At 43.9% G+C, this 20,240-nt stretch overlaps 1 protein-coding gene across 1 annotated transcript in view; it reads right to left on the bottom strand.

Moving 5' to 3' along the window:
- The window catches only part of cacna1ab (calcium channel, voltage-dependent, P/Q type, alpha 1A subunit, b), a 128,259-nt gene that overhangs the window by 20,490 nt on the left and 87,529 nt on the right, over positions 1–20,240 (bottom strand). The window contains exons 33-42 of the mRNA XM_047341552.1: positions 20,181–20,240; positions 16,100–16,216; positions 15,944–16,009; positions 15,181–15,281; positions 14,937–15,087; positions 14,256–14,383; positions 10,330–10,426; positions 5,526–5,643; positions 4,425–4,532; positions 1,696–1,796 (exon numbers count right to left, since the gene is read on the bottom strand). The exon at positions 20,181–20,240 is cut by the window's right edge and continues 24 nt beyond it. Of these exons, the coding sequence (XP_047197508.1) occupies positions 1,696–1,796; positions 4,425–4,532; positions 5,526–5,643; positions 10,330–10,426; positions 14,256–14,383; positions 14,937–15,087; positions 15,181–15,281; positions 15,944–16,009; positions 16,100–16,216; positions 20,181–20,240 (1,047 nt within the window). The remainder of the gene's footprint in view (positions 1–1,695; positions 1,797–4,424; positions 4,533–5,525; positions 5,644–10,329; positions 10,427–14,255; positions 14,384–14,936; positions 15,088–15,180; positions 15,282–15,943; positions 16,010–16,099; positions 16,217–20,180) is intronic.

Genomic DNA, 20,240 nt, shown 5'->3' with positions numbered 1-20,240 from the left:
CATAAAGTATAAATGATGTCTTGATTATGTTGCTATGAAATGCAGCGAACACGAAGGGTGAGAATCGCCCATCAGATACTTTCATTTTCTAATCTGTTTTATTCTGAGGGACAAAACTGGATCTTTATTAATTGTGTTTAAATAAATAAATAATAATTTATTGGATTTTTCCTCATACGTTTGCTGAAGTCCAGAAATGTACTGATATTTGATTTTAAGACGCAGACACAAAGAAATCATCTGAAACTCCATCGAAACAACACTTATGTAAAAATAATAATAAATGATCAGATATCAAAGTGACCTTCATAACAGTGTGAAGAGGTTTCTGAGTGGATTCCTTCTTTGAAGTGCTGCATCACAAACAGAGGCACGACAGAGAGACGGACGGTGGGACAAAGTGACACAGACGGTTAAAGGCCTGATGTTGAGAGAGCCTGTTTGGACAAGTCCATTCTGTCCAATGGGATGGCTGCATTCAGGAACATACCAGCATACACTGTGACTGCAGGGTCGAACTCTTCGGAAGGAAAAATGAAAAATAAAAAAGAGTAACATGCTCTCCAGTCACCAACACGCTCCTTCGTTCTGCAGAATTGAAATTTACTACTGCAAGAAATGTCTGGGTTCCCACTCAACATTTCCAGTTGGTCCTGTTTTTGTTATTTTATTCGTTTGAACACTCTAAACACTGGCTCATACATAAATCCCTCATATTAAAAAAATGACTCTGCTCTACCACTGCATTAATAAAATAATAATAACTGTAAGGAAACTCTGAGGTAGGAGAGTTATCAAAGTAGTGGTGTTGTTACATGCCCCCATACTGGCCTGTAGTTACAGGAGAGCTGCAGGAGAGGGCGTTCCTGTTACACTACACAGCTTCACACACTCACGTTTACGATAAATGCATGAAGCTCAAATACACTCAAATAATTTCCAGGACAATAAAGATAATTTTGACAAATTTCCAGGTTGTTTCCATGAGTGGAAAAGTGTTTTCCTGGATGAGAGGGAACCCTGGATGTGTCTCAGTCAATGAGTTGCTGGAGTGAACCGGAGGTATTGCATGAGTGGAGAGATGTTTCACAGTGTGGACCAGGCAGCGGGAGCGAGTGCATCTCAAGGACATTCATCGACAGGAGGGGGAAGAGCACTGACACTGAACAAAATGTGAGGCCATGTGGTATCATCATCGTCATCATCGTCATCATCATCATCGTCATCGTCATCGTCATCAAAATGCAAAACATCATCGACAACAAAGACAATCGCTGTAAATGAGTAAACCTCCAAACTCTGGATCCTCGCCACCATGTTCAAACATCTCATGGGGAAAAGAAGCAGAAGACTTGAGGCAGAGGGGGAAGTTGCTGACTAGCTGGAGAAAGTTAAAACAGCTGGAAAACCTCTGCTGGCAAGCACGCAAAGAACAAACAAACAAACAGAGGCAGCGACAAGGTGCTGGAAAAAGGACGAGGCAGATTCTCAGGGAGCGTGCAACTAAAGGGCTCAGGCTGAGAGGGATCTGATGCTTTTAAAATCATATTTAGCAGGAGAAAAAGTTCAGTCTGAAGGAGAGTGGCAGCGGTGTCACGAGAGAGAACCAGGTGAAGGAGGAGGAGGAGGAGGAGAAAGAGAAGAGGAGGAAAAAAAATGTCTGCGTTCAAGGAATTTCTCTGGGTTGGCGTCTACCTGTTCCTCACGCAGGGCCTGCAGCTTTTTCGTCTTGCTCTGCCGGTAGTACTCCATGATCATCATGGCGGCGTAGATTTTGCCCACCGTCAAGTCTGTGGCTGCTGAGAAAATGACAAGTTACCCTGCAAGATTAGACCCGAGTGAGATGGGACCCTGAGCCGTGGGGGGGATGGGAGTGGGGTACGAGACATCACAAGAGAAATTCACTGTAACATGCAGAGTGCACCAGCAGCAGGGACGGATTCATGTCGAGCCACCTGAACCGCAAAATGCAGAATTCAAACTGTCTCCTTGTAGTGGGTTCAGATTTTTACGTCTCCAAAGTAAAGTTTTACCAGAATATGGAAACAAATGATGGTGAAAAAAACTTGAAAGAGTGAAAGAGTGAAAGATTAATGTCACTCCATCTTCCTCACCCACAGAGGCAGAGAAACAAACTCAAACTCTGCCACAGTTACTATATTTTCCTTTGTGTTTGTTTGTTATTTAGCAGGTTTACGTTAAAACTACTCCATTGATTTATATCCAGTGAACTCTTGTTCGAGTTTTAATCTGCATCTCGAATCTTACTCTGACTGTAAATAAAGATGGACGACGTGTTTCCCACAATCCAGAAATGAAGCCAAAATATCCCAGACACGAACGCTGCAGTAGTTCGCCGATGACGTCATTTTAAGTCTGGGCCCGTGATTGGTGGATGGAGACGTGGAAGCCAGGTCCCGTCGATACGTGCACTCGACCAATCACGAGTCAGCCTCAGTTGTAAATCATGACCCCTTTTAAAATCATTTCATAATTTTAACTTCTACTTTGACGTTTTAGTTTGGTCAATGTCCCATCTGTTAATGTGGAGGAGGTGGGATTCATGACCTGTACTGGAGCCAGCCACCAGGGGGCGATCGAGACACCACGTGGAGCTGTCACGTCGTCCATCTTTATATACAGTCGACATACTGTATATATATATATATGTATATATATATATAGACCTATTTGATTATTTAATTTTTTAATTGAGCCGTGATTATGACATGGATGCAAACACACACCTTCATGCTTGTGTTCACCCTCCTTGTCACAAACCCTTGTTCTCTTTGGTTCATTTATTTTTTATTTACAGCATTAATTATGTTGTTTTTAATTAAAGTGCAGTTCTAAAACTCTTTTGTTGTTAGAATTAGTGATGACCACCGTCCAAACATTGAATCCTGAACTGAAACAGCTGAACCTGCTCGCTGGTGCACAACAACACACTTTATTACATCACTGCACAGTTATTACCACAACAAAGGCAGTAGTCTTTTCACAGGCAGATGCTTCACCTATCAATTCACATTCTCTCGTATCGTTTTCTATCCATATCAAACCTTGAGTGTATTTAATCTTTGATCTCAATATTAAGGCTGAGGACTGAAGTAGCCGCCTCACTAAGAAAGACACGGACACCTCCGTCAAATGATCCCTGGAAAACAGGAGCTCAACTTTTTTCTACAAACTCCGGACGTGTATCCCCAGAGTTTGGATGAAACACATAAAACATTTAAAATCAGAAAAATCGTTGAGCTTTGTTTTGGCTCTCAGATAACGTCACGGAATGGGCGGTGACCTTTTCAAAGTGGCACGGCTACGAGTCTTCCAGCATTAAAACACGTGATAAGATATGACCACGCATATCTTATTCTCTTTATTACATTACTGGGCAATCAGACATGACAAAGCATATCGTATATCTCATTAACTGCCATGCATGTAGCCAAACAAGTCAAAGTTACTGCTAAACATGCAGAAGTATGCTAGTTAAAGTCATGTTGGCACTAAAACCGCTCAAATATTCTTATTGTCCTGAACAGATTTACCTGAAAATGTTCATTCATCATGTTCAATGAATTAAATTATCAGCCTATTTTGCTAATTTATTTGCTTCTAAATTCTTCCTGTAGTGAAAAGACTTCTATAGAGGATCTTCTATAGCAGACACCCCCTGATACCAGGACTGACCAGTGTGTGGGCAGCTGTGTGTGTGTGTGTGTGTGTGTGTGTGTGTGTGTGTGTGTGATGTATGGACCTGTCTCCCGTCCTGAGAGACCTGATCACAATTGGACATCGTTAAGTACGTGTGTCCGCACCTGTCATTAAAATGTGTCCACTTCCCCGTTCTGTAGGCAAATAAACACGACATTGTCACTTGTGTTTGTGAGGACGAGGTTATGTTTTCACCCAGTCTGAGTCTTTGGTTTGTGTCCGTGTGAGCGAGAGAGCGAGCGAGAACGAGGGGCTGAATGAATGAATGGATGTGAACTTCAAAAAGTATCATTATGTGGTGATCAGTGTTGACAAAAAGACACTGAGATGTGAAAATATGTTTAAACTGCAGCGGCTCAGAGACGTCAGCTGAGTGGGGCGTCCTTCATATGTGTCCACACGTGTCCCAGACCACCTCTGAATGTGGTCTGAACTTAGCGCTGACCACTTGTGATCGGATCACTCGGGACCTTTGAGATTACCGGGTCTGAACAGGGTCTGTGTACATGTATGTGCTGGTGAGCCTGGAGTACATGTAGAGTAGTCGTGGATGCAGTGTATCTACATGTGGAGTGAGTTTATGTTGTCTTGGCCTGATCAGGAGATGTGAAGCAGTGAATGACACTGACTGGTCGAAGCTGTCCTCTTGGTGAGTTGGTGATCGGACACATACACACCACTATGCGCACCTTCCTTCAACTTACCCTTGTGCGGCGTCACCAGCAGGTCCAGAGTCTTCTGCGATAAGTTCGGCCAAATTGCCATCATCTCCTTTCTCAGCTCGGCATCCATCTGGTGCTTGTCTGCACCCCCTGGGCAACCCCCCCACAGCGACCCAGAGTGCCCCCCACACACACACACACACACAAACACACACACACACACACACACACACACACACACACACACACACACACACACACACACACACACACACACACACACACACACACACACACACAACACATACATCCGCACATATGCAAACATCCCACACACATAGAAACAGGGCACAGAAGGTGCGGACCAAAAGGGATGCACAATGGCACAAAGTCCCAAAAGAAATATATTTAACCATTCACACATATGCACATACAAACCCCCCCCCAAAAAAAGTAATGTGTTAGTGTCATAATATTATTATTTTGTCAACAATAATGAAAAACATTCCTTTTTGAAGAGAGAACGACAGAATTTTAAAGGTCATCACATGTTTTTTTTTTCTCCTCTCTTTAATTAAGAGCGTGGTCTTTCGGTTTGAGAGCAGGACTTGTTGATTTCAATTTCCGAGTTTGTAAAACTTTCCCTCAAACAGCTGCTGCTTGTGCTCAGTCTTGCTCTGCTTGTGCTCAGTCTTGCTTCGGTGTCACCTATTCTCACGCTCACGTTGCTTTTGTGCACACGTGAAATGTCTGCTCTTGGATTCTTTTCTGTCAGCCAATGGAATGCCAGGTGAAGTGTTGACAAATTAAATTGTCAACATTACACCTGGCATTCTATTGGTTGGTAATTTTGACGGACAGAAGAAGTGCACAGAATCAGCCTGAGCACGAGGAGAAGAGCTGAATGTGGAGGGAAGGAAATCTGAGAGCAAGCGCACAGTTTGAGCACAAGCACAGGCTATTTGAGGGAAAGCTTTACAAAGACTGAACGTGAAATCAACAAGTCCGGCTCTACAACTGAAAGACGACTTGAATAAAAGCAGGGAAACAACCATATGATAATACTTGTGAATGACCCAGGAAACACCCGGGAACATCAGACAGGAAAGATGAACAGATGAAAGAGTAAAGGGGTGATAGTACTTTGAGTCGTACCCTTGGCGATCTTTATATCCAGTGCGGTCCTGATCAGAGCCATGAGGGTGGAGTTAAAATGCACCGTGTTGTCGTCTGCGACCGGCAGATCCATGCGCAGCAGCCTCTGTGGAGAGCCAGTCGGGATGAGAGGATGAGAAGGGGATGCGTCCTTGCTAAAAGGGCGGAGTGCCTGAATCTCCGGGGAGTGGGGAGCGGGTTGGGGGGTTTTAGGGGACGGGGTTGAGAGAGCTCCATAGACAACAGCCAATTAGAAGTGGACTTGGATTTGTCCAGGTTTTATTCGATATTCCCTGAGACAGATTAGGGTTTAGACAAGAGCGACTGAGCCTCACTATAGTAATTACTTATTCAGATCTGATGAACGCAGCCTAATTCGTCAAGTCAGGGAATATCAGCTCTTGGCTTTTTAATGTTCTCTGTCAAATGTGTGTGAGATTAAGTGACTGTTGTGCGATTGTGTGTTAAATCTGCTGCACACTTGGATCATTTTATTAGTGCGAGAGCATTTGCTTGAGGAAAGAAAGACGAGTTCCTGCGTCTCCTGTTTTTTTCATTTTTTTTTTCTTGCCAGTGATACTCTACATGACAGCACAGCTATCCAATGAGGGGCCATCTGCTGCTAAGCAACTGTGAGAGCCAAGAACCACAAGGAAGAACAATCAGAGCCAAAATGGCTTCCGACCCAACCTGTGCCCATGTTCCCTAAATGTGTGAATGCTCTGGCGCATTTACACATCTCTGTGGTTACACACATATAGATATAGATGTATATAACAGTACACATACACCGACCCTCCCCCACCAACCCCAACATCCCTCCCCACCTACTTACACACAATTATTTGCACTGACTCCAATTAAGGGTACTTAATTGGAGTCCACAAAATAGGTCGACTGGGGAACAATAACAGTATCACTGGTGTAATTCTGCTATTTTTTTCAGGAGACTGCTGTTTAATTTAACTGAGGCATCTGCTATAGAGCTCCCCCCACCTGTTAGGAGGTTCCCTGTCTTTACATGTCTATACCAAGTAAAACCAATGGAGAAACCTGCAGATAGAACAAAACAAGCTGGGCCACCTGGGGCCGCTTGCCGTTTCTATCCTGGCATCCATCGGATTTACCGACGAACATGAGCGTTGGGCACTCACGATGGCAAGCACGTTGTATGATGGCGGTGGGGTTGTGTGTACGTGCTCGTGTGTTCCTGAGTGTGTGCGAGTGTCGGGCATGCCCAGAGCCGAGTGTGCGGCAGGCAGAGGGCATCGGCCAACATCCACAGCGCTCGGCAGGCAGCAGACAGGCAGGCTCGAGAGCCGTGCGACAGAGAGTGCGGGGGATTGCATGCGACAACACACCCGCTAGAAATAAAATCCCACAAACCCAGACACAGAGCATGCAGCATGCCGTCACTTCACTCCCACTATCTAAGCCCCAACTCTTCCCACCTACCCATCCCACTACCACCCCCCCAATTTCCCTCAAAACCCACTTTCACAATACAAGCAGCCGTGCATCCGCGCAAAGAGAGTATCCTCAATCTAATTGGATTGATCCTACTGATTGATTTGTTTTAGTTTGCTCTCTATATTTTTTACAATCATGGTTCCTTTAATCAGAGTCAAATTGGACACCGATGGTAATATTTCATATCAGGTCAAGATCTCTCTCAATGCCAAACGGGTGCAGTGTCTTAAGGGGGACTCAGAGTTAGAAAGGAGTAGAGTTGTGGCATTCCCTGAAAGAAGAAAAAAAATCATAGAGAAGATCAAAAAGAGATGATTGATGTTCGGCCTGTTTTTTTGTTTTGGATCAACCAGACTTTGTAGTAGTAGTAGTAGTAGTAGTAGTTGTAGTAGTTGTAGTACTGTAGGGTAAGGGGAGGGGGTCTATCGAAGGGGACACATGGCAGGGACAGCAGTTAGTTGACTTAAACTCGGTGAAGCTAAGCTTGATCATGAGATGTAGTTACAGATAAAAAGGGGATGAGGAGGGAGAGGAGGATCGTGGAAAACACTGAAAGAGTAAAAGTGGATTCAGGAGGACGTGTTTCAGTCGGAAGTAACAGAGAGAAATTTGAGTGTGATTTGTGTGTAGATAGAAAGAAAAGAGAGAAGAGAGGCTGGAAATTACAGAACAAGACAAGAGATAAAGACGAGGACTAGAAACAACACTGACATAAGTTTACTGAGAAGAGGTCGAGTTCGTAAACCACGCGATGCTTTGTTAGCAAAACTGCTTTTTCCACTAAGGGTGAGCGTCCACTAAAGGGAAGATCGAGAACCTTACCGAGACATTAAGAGCAATCTAGTAATCAGTCTATTCCGACACGAAACAAGAGGACATCTCTAAAGGTCTTTAATTAACAGACTTTGTCTTTCTGCGAAACTCGATCAATGAATACTGGAAGGCTGTGATGGCTGAAGTATGTGATGGGGTGGGGGGGGGCACTGCCGAGACAAGTTGACATTCTGGAGAGGAAGAAAAAGAGGGAACAGAAAGGAGAGGGTGAGAAGAGACGGACCAGGGATTCTGTGAAGGAGTGAAGATGAGCTGATTCGCGGACACACAGGTGGAAGGACAGAGGAAGGACAGAGGAATGACAGAGAGAGCGAGAGAGAGAAGTTAAAAAACTTTGAAAAGAAGAAAAAGAATTAGCGCCCTTCGCTTGTATGCCTCCACCAACCGGTGCATTTTCAGTTTACATACATTTATTAATCCAGACTCATGTTTAAGCCCCAAAAATATTTAGTGAGGCCACCGTGACCTTTTGTGCCAAATCTGGACAACATACCAACGTCGGTATGTACGTATGTTTACTGGGTGTCACTGGCTCGGAGGCATAACAACGAAAACTCGTAAAAGGCGCAAGAAGTAGAAAAAGACAGTGGAGAGAAAAGAAAAGTAAAAGTAGGAAGAAAAAGATAAAAACAAATCAGAGAGACAGGAGTGAATGAGCGACTGACATCCAGGTTCAGTGTTTGCAATATTTGATCAAAGGCATCATACAGAATAAGTGTAAGGATGTTATACATTTATAGAATTGGTGCTGGTTACATTAATTTGATTGATTCATGTTGATCAAAGGATCTCTGAGAATCAAGCCTGCATGCTTGGGTCCGACTGGTTTGTTTGAAGAGACTGCTGCCTCAAGATTGGACTTTATATTTTAACTTTCCACTTTTTCATGTATGTCATGTCTATTTTTTCTTACAGACTTTGGATGAAGTATCCTTCATAAAACTGAGATGGTACCAAACACCTTTCAGCCGTACTTCTGAAAAGTTGAGATCCAATGATACATCTTTTATATCCAGTGACGAGATAAGTTAGCTCAAGTAGCTCATTGTGGCAGCTCATGCACTTCACACTTCACACTCCTCATTGTGATGCTACTTTTCAGAGCCTCTTAGCCTTAATGCAAAATCACAGAAACAATTTGTTCTTCCCTGAAGCACTTTATCTTTTTATTATCCCTGGTGAATCTGGATGTCAATGAGAGAGAGAATGAAAGAGAGAGAAGAGTTTATACTGAGAGAGACAAAATGGGACAGCGAATGCGGAAATGCTCGATTCAAATCCAAACCCTGGTGGTCTGAGGCACAAAGAGACGCTGACGTTTCCTTGGGTGTCAAAAAAAAACTTGAGGGCCAGAACTTCCTTCCTACTCATTTTGCTTTGCATTATTATGTTGTTGTGTGCACAGCGTGTATATATGTGTGTTCATGTGTGTATGTGTGCACTAAAGTGCCATCCACAGGAATAAGAGACTCAGAGGACTGAAGACAGAAACCCTTGCCGTTCCTTCTGTACCTGCATCGTAAGCAAAGAGTCGCACGGTGTGAAAATAAGCCTGAATGAAAAAATCTTTGTTTGAGGTAATAGATAAATTATTTATGATTAAAACTGAGAAACAACGACTTGTGTAAAGTGTGTTTATTATTATCTAAGTAGTGGTCACAAAGTTAATCACCTGCGGTCATTGGCATTATTTGCAGGATGTTTATAATGTACTGAAAATAATCATGTCGCAAATATTGAGAAAATGTGGCCGAATATTAGGTTTTATTTATAATATTAGTTTTTTGCACTAAAATTTTGTGTATATTTTATTTATAACAACTCTTAAACAAATCAGGCTGCATAGACATGATTACCATGGAAGTTTACTTCATAGTTCGTGCACTTATTCTAGAAGATATGAAAATATGCAAATATCATTTCAAATAATTCGAAAGAAGAGTTCTTTCTTTCAAAGAGTCAGATTTATGCTCCATCGCTGGTTTTCTGGTGTGTGTTTGTGTGCGTGCATGCGTCCGTGCAGGTTGCAGAGGGACTGGCAAAGCCTCCTCTGTTCCCTCACTCCTGCGGCCTGACGGGAGGAAAAGGAAAAAAGAAAAGAGGACTGACTACCACTCCACTATCACTTCACTTCACTGCACGATGACAAAAAAAAAAGCCCATCCCTCCATCCCCGCGGTCGGAGAGAGAGAAGAGAGGACAGCGCTCACCACCACCACCACAACCACCACTAACAGACAATGAGGAGAACACCGCTGGGAGGAGGAGGGAAGGGATGGAGGAGGAGGAGGAGGAGGAGAGACTCGGGGAGGTGGGTTTCAACAGGTGAGAGAGGAGAGGTTCTCCTCCCCAGCGATGGGGAGGTCTGAGGACGGAGATGGGAGGGGAGAGGGGTGGGGGGGGGGGGAAAAGGATGATGGGAGAGAGGAGCGAGGAGAAGGAGGTGGGAGTGGTCGTGGTGGAGGGGTAAGGTGGGGGGCGAGTCTACCTTATAGGCGACCCGGGCGGGACACCTCTTCCCAAGGCCTAGCGGCGGACACATGTGTCTTAGCATCTGATACATGTCTGTGTAACTGATCCGGCCGCTGGGGTGGCCACAAACACACACAGGTCACACACACACACACACACACACACACATTCACACACCGCACGCCACCGCACGACACACACACACACACACACACACACACACACAACAGACAGGACAAACGAAGAAGGACGACGTGACAACGAAAGAAAGGAAAAACAGTGAGGGTCGAGGGAGAGGGAGGACGCAGACGCACAGAGGTGTGTTTCAGGGGGGAGACACGAGGGGGAAAACAGAAAGAAAGCGACAAAGGAAAGGAAGAGGGGGAGGGAACAAATACACAGAGGTTATTGTTTTGATCGCTGTGGACATGTGGTTGCTGTGGTGAGAGACAGAGAGAAAGAGAGAGAACGAGGGGGGGGGGTTGTGTTTTTCGTGGCTTCTACTCTGGTTTGTCATAAAGTACGGGAGAGGAGAGGGAAGGAGAGGGGGAGAGAGGCTGGGGGAGAAGGGGAGGGCTGGAGGAGGAGGGGTTATTTAGTTTAGTTAGTTGTTCAGATGCCGTTCTATGCGAGGTGAAAAGGGGATTTGTTTGTTTTTTGGTCTTCGCCCTCTTTCGCCGCTCGTATAGAAGTGGCAGCGGAGCTTCTGGCAGGCAAAGAAAAGCACCGCTGCAGAGGTCGGTGTCACAGTGACAAGTCAATGCAGTCTGTAACTGAGGCTGCGTGTCCACCAGGGACCTCACAGCTGCCCAGATGTTCCCAGGAGACCTCACTGATCCTGGTTCCCCGACAGCTCCTGTAGGTTTTGGCTTTGAGAAGGTCAGTTCAGCCACGTCACAGAAAATGTCACTCTGATGGTTTCGGGCTGTTTGATAACGGGATATGATTCTATGATACGGAGTTTGCATGTTCTTCCCGTGTCTACGTGCATGTCTGAAAGCAGTTTGCTCGGCCCTGCGGTTCCCCGACCCCTCGTGTCAGCTGGGGTTGGCTAAAGTATAGATAACAGATGGATATGACTCAGAGAAACAGTATTTCTCAGCATAATCTATAAATGTCACTATAAACAGGAATTAGGGCGCTACTTCAATTGTGTAACGTGTGTGTGTGTGTGTGTGTGTGTGTGTGTGTGTGTGTGTGTGTGTGTGTGTGTGTGTGTGTGTGTTGATTCCGAGGTTGTTGTGATGTAGGTGATCTGACCCTTTAAAGGCTCAGTGTGTAAGATTTAGGTGAAAGGGTAGAAATATAAAGGGTAGAAACATTTAAATACTTTATATTTGCATCGGGAGACAGACGCTTTCATGTTTGGAAGGGGAGGGTGGGGGGTATTCAGCTGCAACATGCAACTTCACCACTAGATGTCACTGAATTCTACACACTGAACCTTTAGCCTTTTCTTTTCTTGAAGCCAAAACCTGCAGCAGCTTAAAAAAGGTCTTTACAAACGCAGATGTGAAGAACAATGATTCTTCCCACGAGCATCTGTCAACATTTAAGAGGAACAGAACCTGGTGGACACAAGACCTTTATATGTCCAGAGCCCCTGGCCCAAACCACACACACACACGCGCACACACACACGCACACACACGCGCGCACACACACACACAGGCTCACACACAAGCACACACACCCTACCCTTTAACTTCCTCAGAGCCACAAACAGGGGCTGTCTGGTCGTATCATTTTAGTCGTTAAGGCGTTTTCCACTAAAGGTTTGTTGACGCAACACAAGCTCACTGCTTTCATAACGAATGCACACAGGAAAAGTAATGTCAATGTAATTAGGAACAGCTTTATTTAACGACAGTATATCGGGTTGACTTAGTTTTATATCTGAATTGATTTTGCAGAAATTAGTTTTTGTAGTTGCTTGTTTTAGACTTAAGACACATTTTATTGTGCACTGTTGTGTGCAGTCTTCATGAAGAGCTTGCAACGGGCCTACAGCATTAGTTTCATTCCTTGAATCCTGAAAGTCAGGATGCGCAGGATTTTCTTTTTTGATCTGACTTTTGCTGTCGATATTCAGGAACAACGCTACTCAGCATGGGATGTTTTATCTTTATATGGAATAAGATTCTAGAGTCAGATGTGGAAACTACAAATTTGAAGCTTAAATCGTACGTATATCGCTGAGCTCAGTTTTTCACAAACCATGGAGGCACAAGAATCAGCAGAGTCTGTGGAGCCTCTAATGTCCCAACAGGTGAAATTTATTCATCATATTAACTACTTCGCGCAGGATAAATATCTTTTGCGGACAAAATATAAATTTGATGATTCAATAATTACCTCGTGTGAACAAGTTAACGTATGTGCAGCCAATGATTCCTGTTGAGGAGCAGCAAGAAGTTCATTATGTGAATAAAACTTGATTTCTCTCGTTAGAGACGTATATTAATTTTTATTAAATTAACTTGTGCACACAATATTTATCATGTGCGAATAAGATAAATAAATATCACCTGGTGGGACTGAGCAGCTCCGGAGGAATCAGTTACATGAGTCAAAGTCTGCAGACTCTGGAGCCTCCGTGACACATGGCTGCAGAACAGCAATGGCGGTCAGCGCGGTGACGGGTTTCAGAGCGAGCCCTCACAGCGTTTGTCTCCCCCACCCCCCACCCCTCACCCCTCACCCCTCACCCAACCCCAAACAAGAACGATGCACAGTGCTCGACTGTTCGCTGCCCAGGCAAAAATTAGAAAGCAAGCAGAAAGAAAAGAGTCCAGACTCTGGTGTTTACATCGCAGTGAATTAAAAGTGAACACATCAGTGTAACTTCCCCAGCGTTCAGTCAGGAGACAGCAGCGAGTGCAGTGCACCACTTCATGCTTCACACACCACTACCAGTGTGTGTGTGTGCGTGTACAAGATTGTGTGTGTGTGCATTTCTGCATTGTCCCAAACATTCTCATTGTCATGACAGAATGCAAATACAACAGAAACCCCCTCCCCGAAGAAAACTAAATGATTCAATGGTGAAATGAGATTAAAACAACTGGATAATGCAAACCCAAACAGAAACAAACCAAATGAAGTTTGAAGTAGGAGAGAATTTGTTCTAAAAGTGATAAAGAGCGACATTCATTCCAGTCTCTTAAAGGCGAGCAGGTTGTGTTAAAGTTTGTGCTTTAGGGGTTTGGTCCAAACCTTGCAGGCCACCCTATGTGGGCATTTCTTGCCAAGGCCCAGGGGAGGGGAGATAACTCTCAATAAACTGTACATATCCTTATAATGTATGCGCCCGCTGCAAGAAAAATACAAGGAGGGAAGGTTAGGAGAGGGAGCACACAGGTCACAGAGAGAGAGAGAGAGAGAGAGAGAGAGAGAGAGAGAGAGAGAGGAAAGGTAGAAAAGGAGAGTACATTTATTTACACTAAGAAAAAGAAGATGCATGCTCAGTCACACACACTCTCCTCAGAGAGGGGGAGAAGAGGAAGAGGAGAGGGTTACATTCATCTCAACTCTGCACCAAAAGTGCAATTGGAGAAAGAAAGTTCATAGAGCGAGAAAGAGAGGGAGAAAGTTGGATCGTTCTCTCAGACGTGTCAGTTTTAACCGGCCCACTGTTTAACTTCTGTCACCACATGACGCACTTCCTGTTGCACCGTGACGCCCGGCTTTGCCCCGTTTTCAGGACGGGAGAGAAAGTCAAGGGTTAAGAGTAACGATACATTCAGCATGAAAGTGTCCAAAAGTCTGGAGACACGTCTGAGTCAGTTTTATGCTACACATGTCTGTAGTTGGTAAGTTTGTGCATTTGCTGTTTTCACTTGTGTGTTTCTGCCTTTGCGTTGTTCTGTGGGATTTCTAAAGTGTGTGTGTGTGTGTGTGTTTGAAAATGAGAGAGTGTGTGTTTGCGTGCTCGCTACTCACCAGGCGGCAGGGTCGTACTCGGCCCAAATCCTTACGTACTCGTCCAGGTGATGCGGCCCCAGGATCGACGAGTCTCTGGTCAGGTACTCAAAGTTGTCCATGATCACAGCCACAAACAGATTCAGCATCTGGAGCAAAGACAAACAAACACACACTCACATCAAAGTCTTTCTCGTCAAGTTCAAACAATGACACGTGCATGAAAATAAAAGAGGATGTCGTCCCCTGCTGGTCATTCGACAGAATACAGGTTTCAGGCACTTCCGCATTGGCTTCACTTTCAGGATTTAGAGTCAACATCCATTTTTTCCATGCAGTGCACAAACACATGATTTCTAACATGTAACTTAACATGGCAAGTGTTTCTAACAATCTTCCCCCTTGTGGCCAGCTGCAGTACTGCGAAACAGAACTGCTTCCAATATGTGACAAAGTTATGTTTTTACCTGTTGTGTGTATTTTAGTCATTCTCTTTATTCTCCTTAAATCCTTTGTAATGTGTCTTTGAGTTTCCTTGTTAAGCGCTACACGAATAAAATGTATTTTCTTTATTGTTATTACTGCAACAATGGAACTTTTCTCCCATTAACAATTAATGTTGATCCAGTTTACAAGAGGTGTTCATGTTTGTCTGTTTTTTCAACTGGTTGAAACCTTTCGTTTTCTGTGTGTGTTTCTCACCAGGAAGGAGCAGAGGAAGATGAAGGAGACAAAGTAGGTGTAGGCGAAGGTGCTGCCACACTCTGGCTCCGTGTTTCCTGAGGCCTTGTCGCACTCTTTACCGCCCAGACAAGCCAACATGATCTCATGCCACGCCTCGCCAGTCGCGCTCCTGCACGGGGGGACACGCAGAGAGGTCAAGAAGACAGAAGCACGAAGAGCGGATTGTAAAGCGAGAGACTGAAGAAGAAGTGGGAGGACTCACCTGAACAGCAGCATGAGGGCCATGATGAAGGTTCTGAAGTTATTGTGCTCATTGATGGCACTTTCTCCCTCCTCGTGCTCCAGTGCCAGGTTACCAAACAACTACACACACACACACACACACACACACACACACACACACACACACACACACACACACACACACACACACACACACACACACACAAAGTTACACCAGGAGCTCATGAGGTGTTGAGCTTCATTTGACTTTTTGAATCTGCAGGCACATTTACTGAAACTCTACTTTTTAAAAGTACCATTTAAAATTTTAATAATTTATCAAACTTTATCATCAAATTTATTCAAATTATCAAACTGCAAACCTTTAGTTACGCTGCAGATTTAAGACAAAACATGCAACTACCAACTAACACTATTTAAAAAAGTTAGTTACAACCGCTAACATTATTATTGTTCTTACTTGGATTAATTTTGAAAACTGGACTTTTATTGCTGATGTTTTACTTTTACATTAATAACAAACAAATAATAACAAACTTTATTTCTAGGCTATTTTTTCAAAATACAGTTACAAAGAGCTTTACATGCTTGAAACAGGAATAAGTCAAATAAGACCAGGGAATAAAATAAAAGGTGTTTCTGAGCTGTTGTGTTTCCAAGAGTCACAACGACCTTGACCTCTGACCTTTGAACACCCCAATGTAATCAGTTCATCCTTGAGTCCAAGGAAATTTGAAGCGTGGAGGAATAAAGATCAACCCTGGTTGGTTGTCAGAGCTCACCTGCATGCCGATAATGGCGTAGATGAAGAAGAGCATGGCGATGAGCAGACACACATACGGCAGAGCCTACCAGAGCAGAAGAAGAAATGTTCGTCAGAGGCGTGAACTGAGCCGGGATTGAACCTGTGTATGTGCGTTGTGTCAACATGTGAAGACCTTGAAGGACTGGACAAAGGTCCACAGCAGGATGCGGATGGTTTCTCCCTGTCGCAGCAGCTTGATGAGGCGAGCTGCCCTGAACAGCCTCAGGAAGCTCAGGTTGATGAAATTATCCTACAGCAGAGACCAAGGGATGAAAATCAGTTTCACAAAACACAACAAACCTGCACAACCTCCCTCTGCTAAACACAAAAAACAAAAACAACAGCGGAGGAAGGAGAGGACAGAGAGAGAAAGGGGGGGGGGGGCCAAAACCAAATAAACCACAACTGAAAACATAATGACACTGAGGAGAAGATACAAGTTTAAATGAGAGAAAAGGTCAAAAGACAAAGAAAAAGAAAAAAGAAGGAAATAAGGAAAATTATAAGTCAAAGAGTCTAAAGGTCATCATCCAATCTGGTACAGCAGGACGCTTCTTTAGGAGAACCAAATGCACTGATCTCTGAGGGGGGGGGGGCAAGCAGGCCACACAAGATGGAGCACAGTGCACTGTGCCTGTCAACCACACACACACACACACACACACACACACACACACACACACACACACACACACACACACGCACACGCACACGTTCTTTTGGAGATAAGAGCATGGCTTGGGGTCTCGTTTCACTTATGATTCTTCCAAATATTGTTTAAAATATTTGTCAAAACCAGTTCAAACTGGGATTCAGCTCCATGAATCACTGACGTTCACCTTCAGTCAAACCTTTGCACATTTATTATTCTTTCGCTGACTATTTAAAATGCAGCGTTGAAAGTTTCTGATTCCTGTACTGCACGAAAATGATATATATGTGTGTGCATGTGTTTGGTGAACTTTCAAATACCCTCATGTTACGAGGATAAAAACAGGTCACTATTAAAATCCAAATATATGATTCTTGGAGCTGGAATCCAGTTTAGTAGCCTCGTAAAAATCTTTATTTTTTTGACCCCCAGTTTTGGATTTTATTTATTTTTAAATATAAAACAGCCGAACTCTCCCTGGTGAGAACCTGGTGTTTTTTGGTTGACAGGCAAGGCGGGTAGAGGAGCATGAGGAGGAAGGGGAGGGAGAGGAAAAAGGAGGAAGTAGCAATCAGCCTCAGTGCAGGCATGGCATGGCTTGACTTGGCATGGCTTGGCATGGCTTGGACTGGCATGGCAGCATACTTTCTTCATGGTAAAAACTGGCCTACATGCAGACCAGCAGGGGGCAGTGGGTGCCGAGCACAAATCATAAACTCTGATTCACACATTCACTTATTTAGTAGCACTAAGAGTGTGAGCGGTTTTATTTAGAAACTTTCAAACTAACTTTCAAAATCAAAGAATCTTTGTTGAATTCAAATGAAGCTAAAATAGTTATGATGCATTAAAACATTGTGATAAACTTTCCCTCCGTTGGTTAGAAGCTCTGTTTTAAAACCGGACACATGAAAAGTCTAGAAATGGTTAAACTATTCCAGCTATTTATTATTTCTAAACTATTTTTGTCCCTGTCAGGATCCTGTAGATCGATGACTCCGGTTTCCCAGTGATCTGATTGGCCAGTAGTTTGGTCATGGCCAGGTTTTGCTCTAGAGCAGTTTCAGAATAAGTTACCATGGTGATTTAACAAGTGAAGCAGCTTCGTAGGACTGAAAACTCAGAGTTAAACCTGAAGTCACCTCGATAACTGCAAATCCCTCCTCGTAGCTCAGACCCCTGACAATTTTGGGAGGAATTACTGCGACCAGGAATTTGTTTTACGCATCTAAACATAAATAATTATAATATTTTTTACTGCGCATGAAATAAACAAATGATTTTCTACTTTTCTAGGGAACTAAATATGATCAAAACGTAAACATTGTCTTACACTAATAATGAGCCTCTCGCTCTGTCGTCAAATCAAGGAATTTTAAAGGTCGTCATCCAGAGAAGCGCATGCACTGGGGTCAAAGGTTAAGATCTGGGGGAGTGGGTGATTGGGGGGTTTGGGGAGGGAGGGGGTACACATGACCAATGAGGATGCAGCATAAAGCTTTGAGAGATAAATTACAAACCAACCAGATTCTACATGTGCGAAGATGTAGAAGGATGAATGGGGAGGAGGTGGTGTTTTTTTTGTGGTAAGTTGTAGCACATTGTGATTTGTTTTGGGGAGTGGGTGAGATTTGGTGTTTTATTGGGCGGGGGAGGGGGGCAAAACGCACACCATCACCATCATTATATTCATCATCATCATCATCATCATCATCATCATCACAGCACCACCACCACATGTCATGGCGCAGCACGGATGGAGAAAACACGATGAAGGATTTCATAGTGCATTTTGATTGGATGGATTTTATCAGAGGAGGAGGAGGAGGGGGAGGGGCCAACAAAGTAGAGAGGTTTAAAGAAAGCATGTAAAGAGATAGAAGAGGAAGACGGAATCATTATGGGCGTCGTCATAAAAGGCAGTGAAACACAACTTCAAGTCAACAACAACAACAACAACAACAACAACAACAGTTAGTGAGCGACGTCAGGTGGTTCAGCCCCCCTGTGGTGCCTGCATAGAGATGATCAGAATTTAGATCAGCTGTTAGAAATCCGATCCAATCTCCAATTCCGATTGTGTGGACATTCTCCGGAGTTCGTATCTGAAAACGGACTCAAGTTATCACCTCCGCCGATGAGGTTATGTTTTCACCCCTGGGAATGCACTGAGGGCCGTTCCAGTTTGGATTTAAGAGAATTTGCTCTGATTAAAGTGTGGAGACAAAAACTTGGATTGTTGCGTCTGTCAATCAGCTGAGTAAAACTCGAAGAGACGAGTATCATCAGGAAGATATTGGTTCTGATTTCAGTGCCGTAAAAAAAACCTTTTTCTTTCCGAAAGGCAACTGTGCAACCGAGCAACCTGCAAACTTGGTGCAAATGTCCTGGAGCAGCAGGTTCGCCGCTGCACGCCGACAACGAGCAGACAGGTAATCGATTGGACGTCTGAAATAATCAGCTGAAAACATGTCAGTTAATGTCACAGAGCTGAGAAGCTCACTTAGTTCCCTCCACATCGGCCGGAGGCTGTCGATAATCATCTGAAAACACAGTGATTAGCACAGTTACAGCTAATCCAGTGTGAGTGAGACTTCAGAACAAGGCAGAGAGGTTTATTAAGAAGTCACATGTGTGGCTCAGATCACTGTTTGGTTTAAAGGTCAACGAATGAAAGCTGGACAACAGAGAGGGGCTGACGTCGCTGCTGAATCATACGGATTCTTATTTCACTGATCACATTCATCTCATATGTATGAAATGAAACAAACTGACACACGCATATAGAACAAAAATAAAGTCACACCAATCCAGGGTCACATTAGGTGACAGGTTTCACTCCACACAGAGACATTTGAAGGATTTGTGGTGGAAATAGGGTCCCCCCCACAAATTTAGATTTTTTTAGAACAAAATCCTCCACGGAATAATGAATCAGCATCATATAGACACACACAGGTCATATTGAGGGTGCAATTAACTACTGAATCATGTTTGTTAAAGGATCGGTTCAAAACCCTGGTGACATTTACACGCGGTGGCCCACCATGCCAAACAAACCGATATTCATACATACAAGTCAGATTGGATTGGTCCCTCTCCTGTGGTGAATATGACCCTACCACAGCAGGAAACAGCGAGTCTGGCTCAATCTGGAGTCAGGAAATTAGGTCAAAGAGCAAAAATGACTAATTGTGTTTTTTGCAGGAGACCACATGGGGTCACTGTACCATGTGGGACGAGATGTTTCCCTCTGCAGTTCTTCCTTTTCAACAGCACCTCTGAGTGTGTGTGTGTCTACAAGATGCGATGGACACTGGTTTACAGATGTCAACTAACTGACCTAAAAGAAAAATCAGCCCAGAAACTTTTTGCATCCCTGGTGGCTTTAGGGGGTTAGAACGACGGATCTACTCACTTTCTAACCAAAAGCAAAGATCTATCAAAACACTGGTTTCATCACTGACAACAAGGCTGATGTTTCCTTTGAGTCCACCAAACCAGTGTCATAAGAAAAACAAGCGACGTGTGTCACTTTGTCCAAACTCCCAGAAGCACTTACCCCTAGTTTTGTCACTAATATGTCAGTGATGCTTCCAAGGACGGACACAAAATCAAAAAT

The sequence above is a fragment of the Hippoglossus stenolepis genome, chromosome 2, assembly GCF_022539355.2.
Source record: "Hippoglossus stenolepis isolate QCI-W04-F060 chromosome 2, HSTE1.2, whole genome shotgun sequence".
NCBI lineage: Eukaryota > Metazoa > Chordata > Actinopteri > Pleuronectiformes > Pleuronectidae > Hippoglossus > Hippoglossus stenolepis.
The sequence above is the reverse complement of the archived record's forward strand: the minus strand, read 5'-3'. Positions and strand labels throughout refer to the sequence as shown.